General features: G+C 46.3%; 2 protein-coding genes across 4 annotated transcripts in view; one reads left to right on the top strand and one right to left on the bottom strand.

Annotated features, from left to right (window-relative positions):
* Positions 1 to 22,206, bottom strand: part of NECAB1 (N-terminal EF-hand calcium binding protein 1) — a 146,271-nt gene that overhangs the window by 532 nt on the left and 123,533 nt on the right. The window contains exons 10-12 of one of the 2 annotated variants that reach the window (XM_005291563.5): positions 14,449 to 14,561; positions 4,193 to 4,270; positions 3,077 to 3,168 (exon numbers count right to left, since the gene is read on the bottom strand). In XM_005291563.5, coding sequence (XP_005291620.1) covers positions 3,077 to 3,168; positions 4,193 to 4,270; positions 14,449 to 14,561 — 283 coding nt within the window. The remainder of the gene's footprint in view (positions 1 to 3,076; positions 3,169 to 4,192; positions 4,271 to 14,448; positions 14,562 to 22,206) is intronic. The other variant, XM_065585886.1, reaches the window with a different exon arrangement.
* Positions 1 to 22,206, top strand: part of C2H8orf88 (chromosome 2 C8orf88 homolog) — a 69,879-nt gene that overhangs the window by 41,260 nt on the left and 6,413 nt on the right. The window contains exons 6-8 of one of the 2 annotated variants that reach the window (XM_065585887.1): positions 12,935 to 12,992; positions 13,846 to 13,901; positions 15,844 to 16,264. In XM_065585887.1, the coding sequence (XP_065441959.1) occupies positions 12,935 to 12,992; positions 13,846 to 13,901; positions 15,844 to 15,852 (123 nt within the window). In that variant the 3' untranslated portion in view covers positions 15,853 to 16,264. Of the gene's footprint in view, positions 1 to 12,934; positions 12,993 to 13,845; positions 13,902 to 15,843; positions 16,265 to 22,206 lie in introns of those variants that run through there. The other variant, XM_008168316.4, reaches the window with a different exon arrangement.

The following is a 22,206-nucleotide window of genomic DNA, read 5'->3' as shown; positions in this document are numbered from 1 at the left end:
TCTGCTAGTCTAAAGAAATAGTATTAAACTGTTCTTTCTGTGTTCAGTTCCCACCAAAGATAATCGGAGATGTGCATTTTCTAGGACAGAATTTGCTTAATCAGGGGAGGAGAGTGGTAGTCCAGGAGAAGTTGGTGGAGGAGCTGAGCAGAACAGTGGAGGAGGGAGAGAGAGCTTTTAGTGCAATAGTTTACACCTTTGTAGTCTAGCTTCTTAAATTCCCAATATTTGCCTTGGAGAAGGAAATTGATCAGAACGGAGGCTTCTTTTCTTAGATCCACCCAACTTTGGCCATGAAAGTCTAGTTTTCTATAATGCTTAAGACTGCAACAGTGGTTTGGTAAACAATTTGTCCAAATGAATCCCAATCCCACGGCTCAACATCCAGTTGTATGGTACCAGTAACATAGTAGGTCTTCCCTCTAGCTATGGTCATCTCCACTGCAAGGCTCTTGCATGGAGGATGGGGGACATAACTGGTGATTGACCTTGGGGAAGATGTACTCTTTCGCAATAGCCTTCAAAGCAAGGGTAGCTGAGTGAGGTGTCTGTCCACCTTCTTCATCAGCTGATCTAAAATAGGGTGTAAGGAACAACAGCCTCATTGGGCAAAAGTACCTGGCCCAGGAAACTCTCAGTTGGGATTCCTGCAGATTCCTGTCCCAGTTTTAAATCAAAATCAGTGGTCGTGGACTATTTCCATAAGAACTGGATCCTCTCTTGTAGATTCACTGCCTTTGTACTTCTCTGTAGTGAAAAAGTATTTGGAATCAGCTGATTCCTTTGGTCCATCTGAGTCCAAATAGCAGCCTGCATCTCTCTGCCCTCACTTAAGCAGTTGGAATTGTATGGGCAATGAGGTGGAGCACTGTGAATGCATCATGAAGCACTGATCTTCGCTGAGCCAGTGCCAAGGCCAGACTCCTGCTTTATGAACATCACAGTCAGGTACATGAGTGTCAGTTTTGTTGCAAAAAGTGCTCCAACTGTGCTGGGAGTTCTGCCCTTTCCAATGTAGGGTAAGAAGAATTCATCGAAGTTGGTACTAAACGGTTCATGGCAACCTGATAGAGAGCCTGGAGCAAGTGGGCTTGATCACTGATCTCCCATTAATACCCAGTCACATGACATGGGTCAAGGTTTCAAAAGGGTGATGCCCTTGTCAAATGACAGTGATCAGAATCTACTGACTCCACTGGCTAGTGTTGCAAGGAGGATCCCAGATATCATTCCTGCAAACCCCTCACTCTTGTGAGTAGTCCTTATCCTGGTGAGTATATTCCTATTGACATGAACTGGATTACTCACATAAGAGAAGGCTTGTAATCTTTATTGAGTCACAGATTCAGTATGTAACCTTGGAGAAGTCAGTTCATCTCCTTGGTCAACTCAGCTGGAAAATTGGGTTAAAAAGGATGATACTGAAAAGCAGTAGCTGTATCTGAGTTGGGCTTTTCTGGGTTACATCAATTACAAAATTGCAGTTGCTAGTAGCAGAGTTATTTCTATTCTTCACTGAGTTTAAAACCGGTCTCAGTCTACATTGTATGTGACTGTAACATAAAATATAGTAATTTCCTTACAGCCATCATTTTTGCTCTCTCTTAAGCCTTTTCTTTCCTCTGAATACAAATTTGTATGAAGATCCTTATGCTGCAATTACTGCACTTACTGAAAAACAACTTAACATAGGTATATATATTTCTAAAAGAAAATATAACCTATACATTGTGAAAATTAAACTATGCATATCCTAAATATTACTTTCCTATATTATTTTTGAGTAAGGAATTTATGTTGAGCAATACTCTGGTTGCCATGGTAATAATCTACCAGGAGGAATGCTGTAGACTAAAATCCCAGTTAAAAGGCAGAGTGCACATGCTTTAAACATCATGTTTTAAATTCAATTTCAGACTGATCTTTATATTTAAACATTTATAAATGATATATACATTTGATTTGATTTGATTTGATGCTAAACATACTTTCCCCAGCCATGATTGGAACACCACTATTTCTTCTTTCTCCAACCCTTACTGAATTCCAGTCCAGCTATTGGCACAATGTAGTCTGATGCTATCATGCAGAGGGCAATAGTGCATTATATTACTAAATTATTGAACCAAATTCTGCAGTCCTTGGTTAGGGTTTACTCATTCCTTACTCAGGCAAACTCTCATTGAAGTCAGTGGAGTTTGTGTATAGGAGTTTGCTTGATGGAAAAACCTCAGGATTTGGCCCAGTTACTCTACTGAAGAGAAAAAGTGGTCTAGAGGTTAGGCATTGGATAGGGACTGGCCCAATTCCTACAATAGGAGATTTGGGTTCAATTTCAAGCTCTGCCACAGATTTTTTGTATGACCTTGGACAAAGTACTTAATACTTAATGATGCTTGCTCCATTCATTGTTGTTCTTGTCTACTTAGACTGTAAGCTCTTTGGGACAGGAAGTTTCTCTTATAAGGTGCATGTATACCACATAGTACTAGGTGCTATTGTAATACAAATAATATTAATTGTAATTTGGGAATCTTCAGCACCTCAGCTTTTCAGAATGGAGTTTGGAGAAAAGTTGCAGGAAATATGCACAATTGGGTGGTAAATTAAGACCACTCTTTCGGTCAATGTAATACAAGCAGATGCAATTAAATTGAAATCTAGCGCTTTATCAGAAAGCAAACATATTTTCTGCCTAAATATTTTTAAACCAGTAGTGCAAAAACAGTTCAAAGCAACAGGATGTTACTATTTACAAAGGAACTCTTCATATTCTGGATATTCTAATGTACCATATTTGTTAGTTTAATACTTAATTTGTAATAATCTTACTTCCTCCTATTGGAGAAAAGGTATCGTGTATGTTCCTATTACTGATGTGTTTAACAATTGTATTACTGTATACAAACCCATGATGCTTAATGAAAAAGAAAAAAAAGAGCAGAAGAGAGGCAAAACTACAAAAGAGTGTTGAATAAGGGAAAATTCTGCAGATATTCCACATATGGAACATTCTAGTCAATGGGAAGTCTTCATATTGAAGCAAGTAAAGTATTGTGAAAAACTTGATAATTACCAGGTACTAGCATAGTTGTCATGAGTTCTGGAGTTTCCAAGAAGTCCACGTTACTCCTTTGGAATGTCTTGCTGTAGTTCATTTGGAGATGACTGTAAACATATAAGTGATGAGAATTTAACAAGATTTAAAAGGACTGAATATTTATATGGCTATGAAGAATACCCAGAAATTCATAATTATAATTTAAAAAAAAATCAGAAGGGATATTAAACGTGATTCAGGGCTTTAGTCAATCTCTAACTATTAGAGACCAGGATTAGACCTAATGTATGGGGCATATTATCCCATCTCAGCCTGCAGTGGCATTCTGGCATCTTCCTTGGCAGTATTTGGTACTGGAAACTGAACTAAATGACTCTTTGGTCTGATCCTCTATGGCGATTCGTCTATTCCAATGATGTTGAAGTGCCTTTTCAATTCTTCCTATTACTGTTGCAGAAGGTAAATGCACCTTCTCTGAACTCATTGGGCTAGATTCTGTAAGCAGGATATTAGGCTGCAGAAAACCCCAAAACAATGGATTCCATCTTCAGATTGGTGGGCCTGATCCTTTTTATAAAACTCAGTTCAGAATAAAATCTCCACCTCTTCCCACTTCCCTAAATCTCTGCCTCCAGCTGGTGGGAAATCCTCTGGGTGTGATATCCTCCAAGGTCCCGAAGAGTGACTGGAAGCCTGCTGGGCTTTTGTGGTAGGGGTGGGAAACCTTGGGGGAAGGCACCCGTGACCACTCACATGCCTAAAGTTACACATGTGCGTAAGTATATTGCAGGACTGCAACCTGTCTGTCTCCTTTTGGCTCCTTGTCCACCCTGCATTAGCTCTCTGCCGGCATCATTCTGATGACTCCTAACTCTGTATCTCTCCACCTTCAGTTTCTGTCTATTCAAGTCAGACTATTGCATGTCTTTCCAATAGATATTCAAATAGTGTTTTAAGCTCAATGCAGAAAAAAGCTGAACTGTTATGAAGCATTCTTAATGGCATTTAATTGGAAAGTAGATCAAGTACATTAACGAAAGATATTTATATCTTTATATTCCAATACTTTCATGCAGTTATTTTCTAACCTTCTAAACAACCTGAAATGCAAAAGGTAATCTCACTACTTGCCTATTCCAGGCACTGCTGTTCTCCCAGAATTCATAAATGATGAAGCGGGATTCGCTTGAAAGCTTCTGTATGGAAACACTAAGAGTTGTAGGACAGAATTAGCAAGCCCACTTTTCCCAAACTACTGTACAGTGATTGAACAAAACTCAGTGATTTCTGTAAAAAGGATATACCTGGATTTTTCCTGAGGGAAAAATATGTGGAGTTAGAGGCATCTGTTTTGCTAATGACTTGAGCTCTTTTCTACTCTTATCTGTGATATACTGCATGGTATTTTTAAGCAGAATTTTTATTTATAACCTTTAAAATCAGAACTGTTATAATGGACTCTTATTTACAAAATTAATTTATTGTACTGTTCCAAATGCTAGGCTACTTTATCTCAAAAAGCATGGTTCAGTATTATAGAAGCTAATCCAACTGTGCTGCACAGTAAACCTGCATAATACAGTGTTTCCCACAGAGAGCAAGTGAAGTAAGTTGTGAAGTAAGGACAAGATTTTCAAGAATGAGTAGTGCCTCAGTACTTATGTGCCCAATTTGAGACGGGTTAAAAGAGTCCTATTATCAGAAAGGGCTGATTACCCACGCTCTGAAAATCAAGCCTCCTGGGTAAGGTGTCTCAGAGTGGGATACCCAGAAATTAAGGCATCTAAATCATTAGTCACTTCTGAAAATCTTGGCCTAAATTATGCTGCTTCACTTGTGCAGGTTCGTTTTCTAGAGGCGAGAAGTTCATTAAAGCAGGATAGACCTTAGGTGTTTTGGAAGCAAGCAGCCATATGTGGCATAAAGATAGAATGGTCACTCTCTGTTGCTCATACACTTTTTAAAACTATCTTTTTATCATGTATTTCTGTTGTGATGGCACCTACGAACCCCACATGTGGAATAGGGTCACATTGTACTAGCTACTTGTCACAGAGTATTGGGGGACTCAGGGCCCTGCACCCCCGGCTTCCTGCGATTCACCATGTCTCTCAGCCAGCCAGTAAAGCAGAAGGTTTATTTGGATGACAGGAATACAGTCCAAGACAGGTCTTGCAGGCACAGACAGCAGGGACCCCCTCAGTTAGGTCCATCTTGGGGTCCCAGGGCATCCCAGCCCCCCTTGGGAGGTCAGAGCAATCTCTGCCTCCCCACCATCTCACCACCCAGCTTCCCAAGACTCTGCCTTCAGCGACCCCTCCCACAGCCTTTGTTCAGTTTCCCGGGCCAAGGTATCACCTGGCCTTCAACCCCTTCCTGGGTTCTCATGTTACACACTCAGGTATGCGCCTTCGGGCAGACTCCCATCCCGCAATGCAGACTATCCCAGCCACACTCCCCTGTCAGCATTCACAGACCACAGTAAGAACAGTCCCAGTTCGTCACATCTCCCCCCTTCGAGACCGAACTGAGCAGGGTCACTTTAGCCAGTGACCCGGGGAAGTTCGAACCTACCCCCGTTCCCATGGATGCCCCCGCATCCCTCTCATTCCTTGGTGAGAATTACACCAGGCCCCTCCAGTTTCACGCCCCCCCCTTAGGTCAGGGGTGCTTGATGGTACTCGCAGTTCGCATGTGGGAAGGTTTATGCGGCCTGTGCCCTTTCCCCACCCCCATACCTCTGGGGTTCCAACTGGGCTGTGGTCTTCTCCCAGCGCTCCAGTCTGGAGGTCCGTGCTTTGGGCTCTCTTGGTTTAGAGCCGCCCTTTTAACCTTGGCCACCCTCCGGAAAGGCTCCTCTATGCTGGGCAAGGGTCCTAAAGCTGTTTTCCCCTCGTCCCAGGCCTTCCTCCCCCTCTGACCGGGGTCACAGGATCCGCAGTACTGTCGGACAGTAACAAAGACCCCAGGCCAGTAAAAGCTCCGCAGCAGCCTCTGCTGGGTACGCCAGGTTCCCTGGTGCCCTGAGAGGGGAATGTCATGGGCCCGGCACAGCAGCTGGCGGCGATACTTCTGGGATACCAGCAGCTGCCTCCTGATCCCCCCTGACTCCATTTTCCCTGGGGGAGCCCATTCTCGGTACAGGAACCCCTTCTCCCACAGGAACCTTTTCCGGCCACCTCGTCCCATGGTCTGTACCGCATTGAGGTCGGCCAGGTCCCTTATCTTCCGCAAGGAGGGATCTCTCTGCAACTCGGCCTGGAACTCAGCAGCTAGGACAGGGATGGCCACCTGCTCTTTCTCGCCCGCTGGGTCTGAAGCTGCAGCCTCCCTGAGCCGTGTCCCTGGGCGTTCCCTCCCCACCAGGTTAGGGTCCTGCGCCTCAGGCAAGGCACCCCCCCCAAGGCCAGGGCGCAGTGCCCCTCGCCGGCTCTGACTGCGGGTCACAACCAGTGCCCTTTGGGGGTTGCTTGGCCAGTTCTCCAGGTCCCCCCCATCAATACCTCAGTGGGCAAATACGGGTGTACCCCCACATCCTTGGGGCCCTCCTTGGCCCCCCACTTCAGGTGTACCCTTGCCACGGGCACTTTGACTGGTGTTCCGCCCACCCCCGTCAGGGTCAGGTAGGTGTTGGGCACCACCTGATCTGGGGCCACCACCTCGGGCCGGGCCAGCGTCACCTCTGCGCCCGTATCCCAGTATCCATTGACCTTCCTCCCATCCACCTCCAGGGGAACAAGGTACTCTCTCCGGAGGGACAGCCCCGCGCCCACCGTATAAACCAAAAACCCTGAGTCTGGAGCATCCAGCCCCCTAGAGGAGCTGGCCTGGGGCCCTTCTCTCTCTTGAGCAGTTGATAAGCTGCCATCCCCTCTTGCGTGAGAAGCCTGCCCCTCGTCCGTCTGGGCCTCTACCAAGTTAACCCGGTGCGGGTTCGGTCTGTTCAGTCCGTCCTTGAGCTTGGGGCACTGGGCCCGAACGTGGCCTCTTCGGCCGCAGTAATAGCAGTTCATGTCCCGTGGGTCCCCTCGAGCCGGTCGGTTGTCCCTGACGCTGGGCATTCCCCGTGGGAGGGGATTCCCCATATTCCCCCTTTTGGAGGTCCCAGGGTGACTCTCTCTCTGCATCGCGGCGGGCCTGTTCCTTTGGGGCTCCTCCCTGCCACCCCCTGACCGGCTCTTTACAAACTCATCGGCCAGCCGCCCTGCGTGTCGCGGGTTCTCTGGCTTTCTGTCCACCAACCACAGCCTCAGGTCGGATGGGCACCGCTCATACAGTTGCTCCAGTACCAGCAGTTTAATCAGGTCCTCCTTCGTCTGGGCCTCATCAGCCCACTTGCTGGCGTATCTTTCCATGCGGACGGCTAGTTGCAGATATGAGATCTCAGGGGTTTTATCCTGACTCCGGAACCTCTCCCGGTACATCTCAGGAGTCAGCCCAAACTCTCGTAGCAGGGCCTTTTTGAATAGTTCGTAGTCCCCTTTCTCTGCCTCTTCCAGTTGGCGGTACAATGCCACGGCTTTGGGGTCCAGTAAGGGGGTAAGGACCCGGAGTCTGCCCGCGGGATCAACCCGGTGCAGCTCGCAGGCCGTCTCAAAGGCCTCCAGGAAGTCATCCATGTCCTCCCCCTCCTTGTGTGGGGCCAGGATGCACTTATCAAAGCTCCGTGCAGTCCTGGGTCCCCCCTCACTCACCGCAGCCGGGGGTTCGCTGCCCTTCAATCTTGTCAGTTCCAGTTCATGCTGTCTCTGTCTCTCATTCTCCTCTCGTTCATGCTGTCTCTGTCTCTCTTTCTCCTCCCGTTCATGCTGACGCTGTCTCTCTTGTTGACGATCCCCCAGCTCTCTCAGTTTTAGCTCTTTCTCCCATTCCAGCCAATTCCGCTCCATGGATGCCGAACGTCGCCGGGAGGATCCTCTGCTGGCCGGCGAGCTTCGCCGGGAGGATCCCCTGCTGGCCGGGGGGGTCACGGCGCCCTCGGTATTTGCTGGGCTCCTCCCCACCCTTCCCCTAGGCATAGGAAGGAGGGGTCTCGGGAAGCCCTCAGCAGCCGGCTGACCACTCCCAGCTGGGACAGACTCTGGTGCCTGCGCTGCACTTGCCAGGCTGCTTCCCTGAGACACAGGAATCAGTTCATTCGCGCGATCTTCCGCCTCCAGCCGGGCAATGAGCTGTTCTTTGGTGAGCCTCCCACTGCGCAGCCCCCTCTGCTTGCACAGCTCCACCAGGTCGCTCTTAAGCCGCTTGGCATACATCTTCCTGCTGGCCACTCACCGGCCTGTGTGCTCACAGCTCCCCACAGTTCCCAGGGAGACCCCTAGTGTGCCAGCCCTTCTCGAGGTCACCGCCTCTCTGCCAGGGTCGAGCTGCAGACTCCTCCGCCCCTGGGACCACTCGCTGCGATCCCCCCGGGGGACCCTGTTACTGCAAAAGTCCTTCTCGCTGGTCACACACTCCCAGGGGTAATAACCGTCTCTCTCTCACTCTTCAGCACGCCTGGTCCCCGTCAATCCCCCTTCGTTTTACTGCTCCCCAGTCACTTACTGCAGGAAGCGCCGTCCACGGGGTGCAGTAGATCCCGCCGCTGCCACCAGTTGTCACGGAGTATTGGGGGACTCAGGGCCCTGCACCCCCGGCTTCCTGCGATTCACCATGTCTCTCAGCCAGCCAGTAAAGCAGAAGGTTTATTTGGATGACAGGAATACAGTCCAAGACAGGTCTTGCAGGCACAGACAGCAGGGACCCCCTCAGTTAGGTCCATCTTGGGGTCCCAGGGCATCCCAGCCCCCCTTGGGAGGTCAGAGCAATCTCTGCCTCCCCACCATCTCACCACCCAGCTTCCCAAGACTCTGCCTTCAGCGACCCCTCCCACAGCCTTTGTTCAGTTTCCCGGGCCAAGGTATCACCTGGCCTTCAACCCCTTCCTGGGTTCTCATGTTACACACTCAGGTATGCGCCTTCGGGCAGACTCCCATCCCGCAATGCAGACTATCCCAGCCACACTCCCCTGTCAGCATTCACAGACCACAGTAAGAACAGTCCCAGTTCGTCACACTACTGTACTAACAACACAAAAACAGTCCCTGCCTGACAGCCCACATTCTCAGAAAAAACTCCCCCCCCCCAATGTATTGTCTACTTTTGGGTTTAGTCCTCCAGTTGTCTTAGACAGTTTGCCATGGATTCACCTACCAGTCCATGGTGGCATAAAGTATCCCATGGAACATATGCCAATCCATCTGCTTTAGTGCATTCTATAAACCTCATACTCAGGAGCTAGTTTTCAAATACGTAAGTCTTGATATGATTTGTAATTCTGCATTTGGATGCTCAAATTGGCAACTGGATGTGCACTGCAAAAAAGGATACTTATAGATTATTTGAACATCCAAATGTGAGATGTGGAGATTTTATTACTGCTTTGTTTGAAAACTGTGCTCAGATTACACCCTAAACTGTAGCAGGCAGTGAATCCACCCTGTTTCGTTATTTCCTGCTGCATGAAGAATAGAACACTGTACACTATGACGAGGTGGTCAGTAACTACATACAGTAGCACAACAAAATAAAACACCCAGAATGAATCAGAAAGTGACCAGCAGGTGGCACCACTGGCATACCAAATATCTGCTAAATTGGGGAAACAAATCAGTTCTTCCTTTTTCTATGTGCTCTTTAAGTTTTATATTTTCAAACAATTTAGGATTTTTCTTATAACAACAAGCATGCAGTCAGTGTTACTAAAGAATGCTTTGGTATGTTGTAGACTCTTTTTTGTAGCAGGTACCATTCTGGTTTGCTTTTCCATCTCTTGACCCTTGTGTGATGGTACATTTGTCCATAACATAGTCAACCATTCCCAAATATTACAAAAAGTTCATATTTTCTTTCTTCAACCGCATTTCCATATGATGTCTGTTATAGTGAGTCATGTCCATTCCATAGAATCAGCTCTCTCTGATGGATAATTGTTCTGTTGGAATATGTTTTACTAGCTCCAAGCCTAAATTGATACTGTCCTCGCCCCACATTCACCAGGTTTAAAGAAACAATTGTTTATTGCTTCTCCAAACCTTGTTCTGACATGAGATATGACCAGTTTATTTGTGTTTAGGTGAAGTTGCCCATTATTATTGTTTTACTAGATATGGTTTCCACTTTGATCTCCCTTACCAAGACAAACTCAGTGAACCTGATTTTTCATCATGCTACAGGTCCTTTGCATTACTTTGCCAAGGGGAAGTAAAGTCAGTGGATCACACCAACAGGAAGCTCCCCTTTCTTAAGAGCAATGCTGGGATGGTACAGCTCCTGGTGGAGTGGGAAAGTCCAAGAATAAGGAGATGTGGTTATTCACTGTTACTAGAACAACAGCCCCAGCCATAGGAAACCAAGTGTAAGTTAGAACAGCCCTGAGCTTGCTCCAACATATGCTAGGGGCTGACCAGTCCCAGAATTGGTGAATCATAAAGGTAGCCTTTTGTTCCTCATCATGGGTCCTCTCCTGAGTGCTACTCAGCCAGAGCTGAGAATCAGACTCACTATGTTTTTCCTGATCCAGAAGCTGGTATTCTAATCCTACATATCTTCTAATGACTTGAGATTCTTTTCCATACAAATTTTACGGTGTTGTCTGCATCACTCATTTTCTATGGAATCTTGAGGTATAGTGCAGCTCCTCCACTTCTGTCACTTAATGTGTCTTTCCTATATACAATAGAACCGCAGAGTGAGGGAAGGAATGGAGGTTGTCCGTAACACTGAAATGTTCGTAACTCTGAACAAAGCACAATTTGGGCTTCAGCAGTTGACACTCCAGGGCAGGCTCCAGCAGCACCTGAGCTCCCTCCTCAGCTCTGGTAGCTTCCTTGCAGGCAGCTTCTTTCCCTGGGTCGGACTGAGTTTGCAGGTTTGTCCCCCTCCCGGCTGGGGGGGGGGGGGGGGGAGTAAAAACAGCACGTCCCCCTGCCAGCCGGGGGGCTGGAGGTGGGGGTGAAAGTGGTGCAGACCCCAGAGGTGCTCCTGCTCTGCTGGCTCTGCCTGCCTTGGGCTGGCAGCTCCAGCGTCTTCACCTCCTAGCTGTAAGTGGCGGCCCCAGGCGTGGGGTGGGGGTGGGGACAGGCAGCCCAGATGTGTCTACCTTTAAGATGCAATACAGGCACTGTATAGTATTTGCTTTTTTTTTTTGGTCTCTGCCGCTGCCGGATTGGTTACTTCTTGTTTCATGTGGTGTCCGGTTGACAGGTCAGTCCGTAACTCTGGTGTTTGGATCTTTGAGGTTCTACTGTAGTTCATTCCCAGGCAAAATAGTATCACATTAAATTTTGTCAGGCTAGAGGGTAGTGATTCAAACACTAGCTCACAGACTTACACAAAATGAGCTAAACATCCTTGCTGTTATTCAACTGAAGATAATTTTGTCCATTAAGTGTTGGTTTGGTAGAATTATATTTTTATTTTTTATAATTTCAACAAATAATATCAATGTTTATTTTAAGCATTTTTTTGTTTTTATTAATTTAAATTTTCACAATTGTGGGGAAATAATAGGAGATTTGGGAGTCAGACAATAATTATTTAATGACTAGATGTTGAGATTCAAAAGTTAAAGCTTTGTAACTGTTAAAACAACAAATGACCAACATCACCTGTCAAAAGATACAAAGCAAATATCCTTAAATCAATCTCTAATAAGTTTTCATAAGCATTTTTCTTACTTTTCCTATCTGTAATTTTTGATTATTATTGATGGAAATTTTTTGTTGGTCTGTGTGCATATGGTGGAATTGACATTTATCGATAAAAATCTAATCCTTCCAAGCCTAACTGTGTTTAAAAAAGCCTCTGGTTTCTACCTTTTTAGTGAAGTATAAGGATGGAATCTCATCCCTTTAATCTAGCACTTCTCAAACTATGGGGCAAGTCTCCCAAGAGAGGTGTGGGAATGTGTCAAGTGAGGTCCGAGCTGTGTGCTTTTATTTATTTTTTTAAAAAAGAGCTGTGGCTGTCATCCCTGGATGGCTGGGGCTGGACCAGAAGGGCCGTGCACACCTGGGAGGCGGTGAGAAAGAGGATGGCGGGAGCCCCACCGTGCTGGGGCTGACCGCCAGAACCCCGCCACCTGGGCTCGGGCTCTCCTCTCAATCCCTCAAGGGGAGGCAGCCCAGGCGTGGGCTCTTCTTCCCCCACAATGCCTCATGGGGAGGCAGCGGGGCTCTGGCTGTCAGCCTCGGGGTGGCAGTGGGGCGCTATGTCTATATCACTTTTCACATTGCCACCCTTCTGTGCTGCTGCTGGCGCAGCACTGCCTTCAGAGCTGGGTGGTGGTAGATCTACTTGGGGATGAGGGCATAAATGACTACAGACATAAAGAAGGGGAGCCTGAACAAATAAGTTTGAGAACCATTGCTTTAATAAATTCTAATAATAGGAAAAGAAACGCAAATGCCTTTAGTCTAGCATTATGCTTCTATCTATCTGTTTATATATTACTTAGATTGTAAGCTCTTTGGGGCAGAGGCCATCTTGATCTGTGTTTGTACAGCACCTAGCACAATGGGTCCTTGTCAGTGACTATGGCTCCTAGGCATTATGGTAATACTACTACTATTACTACTAATATATTTTGCCCTCGCTGTGTTATCTGAGCATTGTATACTTAGCAAACTGTCAGATTTGTCCTTTCCATTTTATAGGTCTGGTCTGACTTGAACTGAGCTAGCCACCCTTTTATAGACTGGAGATCTTCTCCCTCTTAAAGGGAGGTCCACCATTACCCCTCAGCATGCTGAAAAAACCTTCCCAAACACACAACTATCATCACAAGAATGCTCTCCTCTTACTGAGCATGTTCTGATTTTAAATTTTTCTCAGATGGATGAGGGGTGGAGCATGCAAGTCACTGGATGGACACCTCTTAGCAAACAAACAGGTAAGGGTAGTGTGGCATAACATTTTTTCTGTGATTTGTTTTGGTGCATTGTAACAAAAATTGAGGCTTATGATTTCAGTCTTTAGATTAGTAGCTTTGAGACTTTTTGAGCTCTAGCATGCCTAGTGTAACAAACAAGGAAACAAGCCCTCACTGGTCTGTTTTCCCTCTCTACAGGGATTTTTGATCCTCTCTTTATGATGAACTTTAAACCATGCTTAAATAAGAGTCAAAACACAATAAAACTTTCCAGGCATGTTTTTATTAACAGCCTTCCTTCCCTAATTAGCACTGCCTTGGGTTCAGTATCCTCACTGGGGTTTAGCTGGAAGCTAGCGTATTTGCCTGGAAAAAAGACAGGCATGAGACTTAGCCCTAGTCTACACACAGAATTACTTCGGTATAACTATGTCACTCAGGGGTGTGAATAATCCACACCCCCAAGCAACTTAGTTATATCAACCTAAGTGATGGCGTAGACAGTGCTATGTCAGCAGGAGAGCTTCTCCTGCTGACATACCTATCGCCTCTCGCGGAGATGGATTAACTACGCCAACAGGAGACGCTCCTCCCGTCGGCTCAGAACGTCTTCATTAAATCCTATAGCGGTGCAGCTGCATTGGTGCAGCTGCGCTGATGCAGTGTTTTAAGCGTAACCTGCCCTCAGAGAGTGACTGATTAACAGAGAAGTACAGCAGAAGAAAAAAGCCCAACAATTCACAACAATCACACTATGGTAGGCAGGAAATCAACTTTTTTTATTCAATTTTGAAAGAATTCCAAATAAGGGTTTGATCCTGCAAAGTGATTTGTATGGGTAGAGCTTTATATGCCTTTGTGGGATGTTTTGCAGGATCAGGACTGCAGGATCAGGATGGAGGAAGCTTGCTGAGGCATTGTCCCAGAAAGGTATGCACTAGAAAAAAAAATCTTCAAAGAGTTTTTCTTCAAAAGCTCCCCTTCTCAGGGATCCTAAGAAAATGCTACAAAACAACCTCCCCTACAAAAAACTGCAGTATCCTAGGGCTATCCTATGGCTATTCTCACTTCCAGCTCTTTTTCTAATTATCCTCTGTTACAGAGGACAAAAGCTGGGCAAATACTATTCACTGACTAATTCAATACATTGTGTGATTCTTTTCAAATTATTCAACATATATGTTGAATTATTTCTTCATCTCTACAGCTGGGCCCAAGTCCCTACATTGAATACTTTATATGAATATTTTATATGAATATACAGAATATTTTATATGCTTTGAACTCTCGCTTTTATTCCAAGAGTCCTGTCCCAATGCTCCCTTCATGTGTGTTCCCCAATAGAAGAGAAGATGATCCATGAGACAGTCTCTCTGTTAAAACTTGGTCCACCCCAAGTTTGAGATTCATTCAAAGAAATATTCATATCTGTAGTGCTACGCAGAATACACCGCAATGGTAATAAAATCATACTTACTGCAAACATCCAGTCCGAGTAGAAGCAGATTCCACATACTGTTTCAGAGCGAGTCGGAATTCTTCTAGTTCTTCCTCTAGCACAGACATTTGACGCTGAACAATCATTATGTGCTGATGAAGATATTACAGTATTCATTGGCATGTGCCTCCTATCATTTCCATACATTTTAAACTAAGAAAGTTGTCAGGATCCCAAGTTGAGAAATCTATGGCCTGAATTTCAGATGTGCTGAGCAGCTCAGCTCCCATCAGCTTCAATTGGGGTGATGGGTGTTTAGCACCTTTAAAAATCAAGCCCTAGGTTTCTCAAGTTGAGTATCCTCAAATCCATGATATCAAGTATATCCAACTTCATTGAATTAAATGAAAAAAATGTAATGCAACATTCAGACTGAGAGATCAAGAACAGCACAGAGAATTTAAAAAATACTGATTGAACAGGAATCTTAAAGGGATACTCTCAGTTCCAATTTGCCCCCAAATTTAACTTTTGTAAATATAAGCTTTTATAAAATGTAAGACCCGCAGAAATGATTCCATCATGTAAAACAACACAACCCCTCCACCCCTGCCCCCTGATATTCCCCAGTAGAGTTTGCAATCCACTGTTTTAGTTCTCTGGCACCTTAGAGTAAAATAATCTACATATGTTACAGGTTATTCTTGCACCAAGCTAGGCTGCTGGTCAAGTTGGGCACCCAAAATCTGTGGCCACTTTTGAAAATGTGTGTGACTTGTCCGAAGCCTGGATCAGAGTTTCTCATGTGTTTATTGTTATGTCAAGAAACAATAGTTGCTTATTTCATAAAAAAAGTTAACACATTTCAATGGATGAATCAATACTATGCAAGCAGATGTGCAAGCTGAACTTAAGTCTCCAGATATGGAAGTTAAAACCGTTTGACCCCAATTGCTCACAAGCCCAAACCTTAATGTGATTTAAGATATGGAATACAACTCTATTTTTGATATATTCCAGTACAGGTTTTCTCAGACATATAATCAAGAAACAGAGATGGTAGAGAAGAAAAAGTGTGTTTCTTCTTCACTTTGGATTTGGGCCTTGTGAAATTAAATAAAATAAATGCAAAAAAGATTTACAGTGTGGTCATGTTATTATAGTAATTTTTTTGAAGTGACTAGTTGAAAATAGCAACAAAGAGTCCTGTGGCACCTTATAGACTAACAGATGTATTGGAGCATAAGCTTTTGTGGGTGACGGATCATGCGTCTGATGAAGTGGGTATTCACCCACGAAAGTTTATGTCTATTAGTCTATACAGTGCCACAGGACTCTGTCGCTTTTTACAGAGCTAGACTAACACGGCTACCCCTCTGTTGAAAATAATAATTGAAACTATACATTAACTTGAAAAGTTTGTCCTTTCTACAGAATGAATAACCTTGATGAAATGTAAAACTCTAGAAGAATAACTGGAAGTGGAGAAGACACCAGACCTTTTCATCCTTAATTCTTGATGCTTATAATTCTAATATTCTAAGGAGTTTGCATATTGGTTCATCCATTAATACATGTTACTTTGCTTATTCAGTATTTCAAGAAATGATGCTTGCTTAATAACCAACGCAATGGAATCTTTGGTCCAGGCTTTGATTCCTTCCTGGCTTGATTATTGGTACGGTCGTCTCATTGATCAACTTGCATCTATACTATTTCACGATCAAGCTATCCAGAATCATATGACTCATTTGATCTTTCCTTGTTAATGTTTTTCTTGTTCGAGTCTACTAAGTGCCATCATTGGCTATCTCTTTTCATGCACATTTGATTTAAGGGTTCAGAATGGTAGCTGTGTTAGTCTGTATCAGCAAAAAGAACAAGGAGTACTTGTGGCAACTTAGAGACTAACAAATGTATTTGGGCATAAGCTTTTGTGGGGCTAAAACCCACTTCATCAGATGCATGCAATGGAAAATACAGTAGGAAGATATATATATATATATACACACACACACACACACATACACACATATATGAAAAAATGGGGGTTGCCATACCAACTCTAACGAGACTAATCAATTAAAGTGGGCTATTAGCAGCAGGAGACAAAAACTTTTGTAGTGTTAATCACTACAGGACAGGCTCAACAAAGAAAGTAACAGAATGCCACTAGCCGTCACCTTCAGCCCCCAACTAAAACATCTCCAGCGCATCATCAAGGATCTACAACCTATCCTGAAGGACGATCCCTCACTCTCAAAGATCTTGGGAGACAGGCCAGTCCTCACTTACAGACAGTTCCCCAACCTGAAGCAAATACTCACCAGCAACAACACACACCATACAACAAAAACACTAACCCAGGAACCTATCCTTGCAACAAAGCCCATTGCCAACTCTTTCCACATATCTGTTCAAAGGACACCATCATATGACCTAATCACATCAGCCACACCATCAGGGGCTTGTTCACCTTCACATCTACCAATGTGATGTATGCCATCATGTGCCAGCAATGCCCCTCTGCCATGTACATTTTGCGGACAGTCTCTATGCAAAAGAATAAATGGACACAGATCAGATGTCAAGAATTATAACATTCAAAAACCAGTCGGAGAACACTTCAACCTCTCTGGACACTCAATTACAGAACTAAAAGTCACAATTCTTCAACAAAAAACTTCAAAAACAGACTCCAATGAGAAACTGCAGAACTGGAATTAATTTGCAAACCAGACACCAATAAATTAGGCTTGAATAAAGACTGGGAGTGGATGGGTCATTACACAAACTAAAAACTATTTCCCCATGCTAATTTTTCCCCTACTGTTACTCACACCTTCTTGTCAACTGTTTGAAATGGGCCATCCTGATTATCCTGCTGATAATAGCCCACCTTAACTGAGATTACAACCGCCATTTTTTTCATGTTCTCTGTAGATATCTTTCGTCCTACTGTATTTTCCACCGCATGCATCTGATGAAGTGGGTTTTAGCCCACAAAAGCTTATGCCCAAATAAGTTTGTTAGTCTCTAAGGTGCCACAAGTACTCCTCGTTCTTTTTATTTGATTTAAGGTTTAACCTTGGTTTCAACACTGATTTATTTGGAAGATTTGCTCTTGGCATGTATACTGTGACAGACCCAGACCAGTGGGGTACAGGAGTCCGGTAAAGGGCAAATATACTGGTCACTGGATGAGTAGTTTTCTGTTCCCTGAGTGACCAGAGCAGGGGCTGCACTAGAGTAATCAGGAACCTGCTAGAACCAGTTAAGGCAGGCAGGCTAATTAGGACACATGGAGCCAATTAAGAAGAAGCTGCTAGAATCAATTAAGGCAGGCTAATCAGGGCACCTGGGTTTTAAAAAGAAGCTCACTTTGGTTTGTGGTGTGAGTGTGAGGAGCTAGGAGCAAGAGGGTGTGCTATTGGAGGACTGATGAGCACAAGCATTATCAGACACCAGGAGGAAGGTCCTGTGGTGAGAATAAGGAAGGTGTTTGGAGGAGGCCATGGGGAAGTAGCCCATGGAGTTGTAGCTGTCATGCAGCTGTTACAGGAGGCACAATAGACAGCTGCAGTCCACAGGGCCCTGGGCTGGAACCCGGAGTAGAGGGTGGGCCTGGGTTCTCCCCAAACCTCCCAATTGACCTGGACTGTGAGTTCTTCCAGAGGCGAAGATCTCTGGGCTGTTCCCCAACCCACATGGTGAATCTCTGAGGCAAGAAAATTCGCCAATAAGTGCAGGACCCACCAAGATAGAGGAGGAACTTTGTCATATTGGTGTTAGGATTGGGATCTTTGGGTGCACAGCACGACAGAAGAAGGAGGGTGATTTAAAAAAAAAAAAAAAAAAAAAAAAAAAAAAAGGTAGAGGGTTCTTTTTTTTTTCACCATAATGGATGACGTAGTGCGGGCACTGATACAAGCTACAGCGGCCCAGCAGGAGGCTACCTGTGTCCAGGCAACTGCCCAACAGGAGGCAGTGCGGCTGCAGCAGGAGACTAATCGCCTGCTGATGGACCAGGCTGCTCAAGACCGAACTATGTTGCGGGAACTGGTAAACCAGGTAAAGTCCCTTACAGAGCTGAATCGCGTCCATGATGGGACGCGGCTCATACAGGCCAGCCATTGGCTGCAGAAAATGGGACCTTGGAAGATGATGTAGAGGCATACCTTCTGGCCTTTGAGAGGACAGCCCTATGGGAGGCCTGGCCTCGAGATCAGTGGTCTGGCATCCTTCCCTCATTCCTGTGTGGGGAGGCTCAGAAGGCCTACCATGATCTGCCTGAAGAGGCTGCGGCAGACTACCCCCAGTTGAAAGCAGAGATCCTGGCCAGATCTGGGGTAACGACAGCAGTGTGGGCCCAGCAGTATCACGGTTGGAGGTACCAGGAAGAGAAAACCCCGCGGTCTCAATTGTATGACCTCATCCATCTCGCACGAAAGTGGTTGCAAACAGAGTCCCGGAGTCCGGAAGAGATACTAGCGGTTCTGGTCATCGACCGATACATGAGGGGACTACCACCAGACCTCCGTGCCTGGGTAAGCCAGAACGAACCCTCCACCTATGACGAGGTTGTTGCCCTGGTAGAGAGGTGAAGGACAGCGAGGGAGCTGACCCGACCAGTTAAGGAAGAGGCACCCCGAGTTAAACTAGGAGCACCAAGCCCTAAAGTTCGGGTGACTGGGCCACCAGGAAGGCCCAGGTGGAAAAAGAGTGAGGCTGAAGGCCCATCAGAGGCCACAAAGAGTCGGAGCACTGAGGGAGAAGAGGATCGTGATGTTAGACTACCCAAACCAAAAGTCCGGGGAACGCCTAGGGCTCCATAGAGATGTTATGCCTGCGGAGAGTGGGGACACATAGCTGCACAGTGTCCCAGTGCTGAGGAGCCTATGCAGTGTAACCTGGGGAACTGGGCAGATCCATGCTCCCTAATCCACCTTGTGGGGGTCTCACTAACCCCACATATGTATACCAGACCAGTGAAACTAAATGGGGTAGGGACCACAGCACTGGTTGATTCGGGGAGTGCTATAACGCTTATCTCAGGGAAGCTCGTGAAGCATAGTCAGCTGCTGCAGGCTAAACGTATGGGATAACATGTGTCCATGGGACAGTTAGTTACTACCCCACCATCCCAGTAAAAATCGAGATCCAAGGGAACACTACTGAGGTAGCAGCAGGTGTAGTCCCTAAACTCCCATACCCGGTGCTCATAGGGAGGAACTTCCCAGGGTTTGGAAACTTACTCCCAGTAGGGGGATTGGAGAAAGATGGGGACCCTAAAATTGATGAGGCATCCACAGCAGACTGTCAACCCCCAATCTTCTCTGAAATATCCCCAGATTTGTTCTCCACTCCCAGACAGGGTAGAAAGACAAAAAGGGAAAGAAGGGCAGCTAAGGCCTTGGGAACCCGAATACTGACTCAAAGCCAGAGAGTCGCTCTTGTAGGTAGGCGGACCCGCGCAGCTGAAAAGGAGGCCACGCAGGAGGGAGAAGCACCTGAGTCTGACCCCCACCCTAATGCTTCTGAACCAGTAGAGGCAACAGAGACTGGGCCCCTAGATCTTGGGCAGATTAGCCCCAGGAGAGGAAATTTTGGACGGGACCAGGCAGAAGACCCCAGATATGACAACATTAGGAAGGAGGTGACTGAAATAGATGGGGTCCTCGTGGAAGGAAAAACCCAGGGACCAGGACCCTACTTCATAATGAAGAAGGATCTCTTATATCAGGTTGCACCAGTACAGGGGCAGAAGGTACAGCAGATCCTAGTACCTCAAAAACACCAGAATGCTGTATTAAGTCTTGCTCATAGTCCTCTTTTTGGGGGGCATTTGGGGGTAGAGAAGACCCTGGCACGAGTCCTACGACGGTTCTTCTGGCCCGGAGTACATGAAGAAGTGCGGAGGTACTGTGCCTCCTGCCCATAGTGTCAGCTGCACAGTCCCCGTCCCCACTTGAGGGCACCTTTAGTACCCTTCCCATCATAGAGGTCCCCTTCGAGTGAATAGCCATGGATCTAGTGAGACCCCTGGAGAAGACGGCTCGGGGCCACCAATATATACTTGTTGTTTTGGACTATGCTACTCACTACCCAGAAGCTGTCCCCCTGCGGAACACGGCCTCTAAAACTATAGCCAAAGAGCTGGTGGGGATCTTTGCCCGAATGGGGCTACCGAAGGAGATATTAACCGACCAAGGAACCCCATTTATGTCAAAGCTAATGAAGGACCTCTGTATGCTGCTCCATATACATACCCTGAGAACTTCGGTCTACCATCCGCAGACTGATGGGTTGGTAGAAAGGTTTAACCGAACCCTCAGGGCAATGATAAGGAAGGTGGTAAGTCGGGATGGGGAGGATTGGGACACCCTACTACCCTACTTTATGTTCGCTATCCGGGAGGCCTCAACTGGGTTTCCCCCCTTCGAGTTATTATACGGGCATCACCCCCATGGCATACTAGATATCGCCAAAGAGATCTGGGAAGAGGAACCCAATGAGGGGAGAAATATAATAGAGCATGTAATGCAGATGCGAGACCGGATAGCCCAGGTTACCCCTATTGTACGGGAACATTTGGAGAAGGCACAGGAGGCACAGCGAACCCATTACAATCGCCAGGCAAAAGTGCAACGGTTCCAACCAGGGGAATCGGGTTATGGTGTTGGTACCCACGGCAGAAAGCAAGCTTCTGGCCCAATGGCAGGGGCCCTATGAGGTGGTTGAACCCGTGGGGGAAGTAACCTACAAGGTGCGGCAGCCAGGACGCAGAAAACAAGAACAGATTTATCACGTTAACCTTCTGAAACCCTGGCATGCACAAGAGGCATGCACAATGGTCCAAAAAGACCTAACCCAGGAAAACAAGCCTTCCAAACAGGTGAAAGTCCGTGGACCTGATCTGGTGAGATGGTCTGACGCAGCAGAGGAAGCATTCACAGACCTATGGACTGCCCTCTACAATAACCCTGTACTGATAGCCCCTGATTTCACCAAGGAGTTTATCCTGCAGACGGATGCATCAGAAACAGGGTTGGGGGCCGTTCTATCACAGATGGTCGGGGAGGAGGAACAACCGATTCTATACCTCAGTCGGAAACTCCTTCCAAGGGAACAAAAACATGCAGTGGTGGAGAGAGAATGCCTTGCTGCAAAATGGGCCATGGAAACATTGCGCTACTATCTGCTCGAGCGCAGATTTGTCCTCGTGACCGACCATGCCCCTCTTTAATGGATGCAGCGGAACAAGGAGAAGAACACAAGGGTGACCAGATGGTTCTTATCCCTCCAACCTTTCCAGTTCCGTGTGCAACACAGAGCAGGGAGCCGTCATGGCAACGCCGATGGCTTGTCACGTGTGCACTGTCTGGCGTCCCAAGCTGCTCAACCCCTTGGCGTTGAGCAAGGGGGAGGGATATGTGACAGACCCAGACCAGTGGGGTACAGGAGTCTGGTAGAGGGCAAATATACTGGTCACTGGATGAGTAGTTTTCTGTTCCCTGAGTGACCAGAGCAGGGGCTGCACTAGAGTAATCAGGAACCTGCTAGAACCAGTTAAGGCAGGCAGGTTAATTAGGACACCTGGAGCCAACTAAGAAGCAGCTGCTAGACTCAATTAAGGCAGGCTAATCAGGGCACCTGGGTTTTAAAAAGAAGCTCACTTGAGTTTGTGGTGTGAGTGAGAGGAGCTGGGAGCAAGAGGCGCAAGGAGCTGAGAGTGAGAGGATGTGCTGCTGGAGGACTGAGGAGCACAAGTGTTATCAGACACCAGGAGGAAGGTCC

This window comes from Chrysemys picta, chromosome 2, assembly GCF_011386835.1.
Source record: "Chrysemys picta bellii isolate R12L10 chromosome 2, ASM1138683v2, whole genome shotgun sequence".
Classification (NCBI taxonomy): Eukaryota; Metazoa; Chordata; order Testudines; family Emydidae; genus Chrysemys; species Chrysemys picta.
Note: the sequence above shows the minus strand (reverse complement) of the source record. Positions and strands in the feature narration are given on the sequence as shown.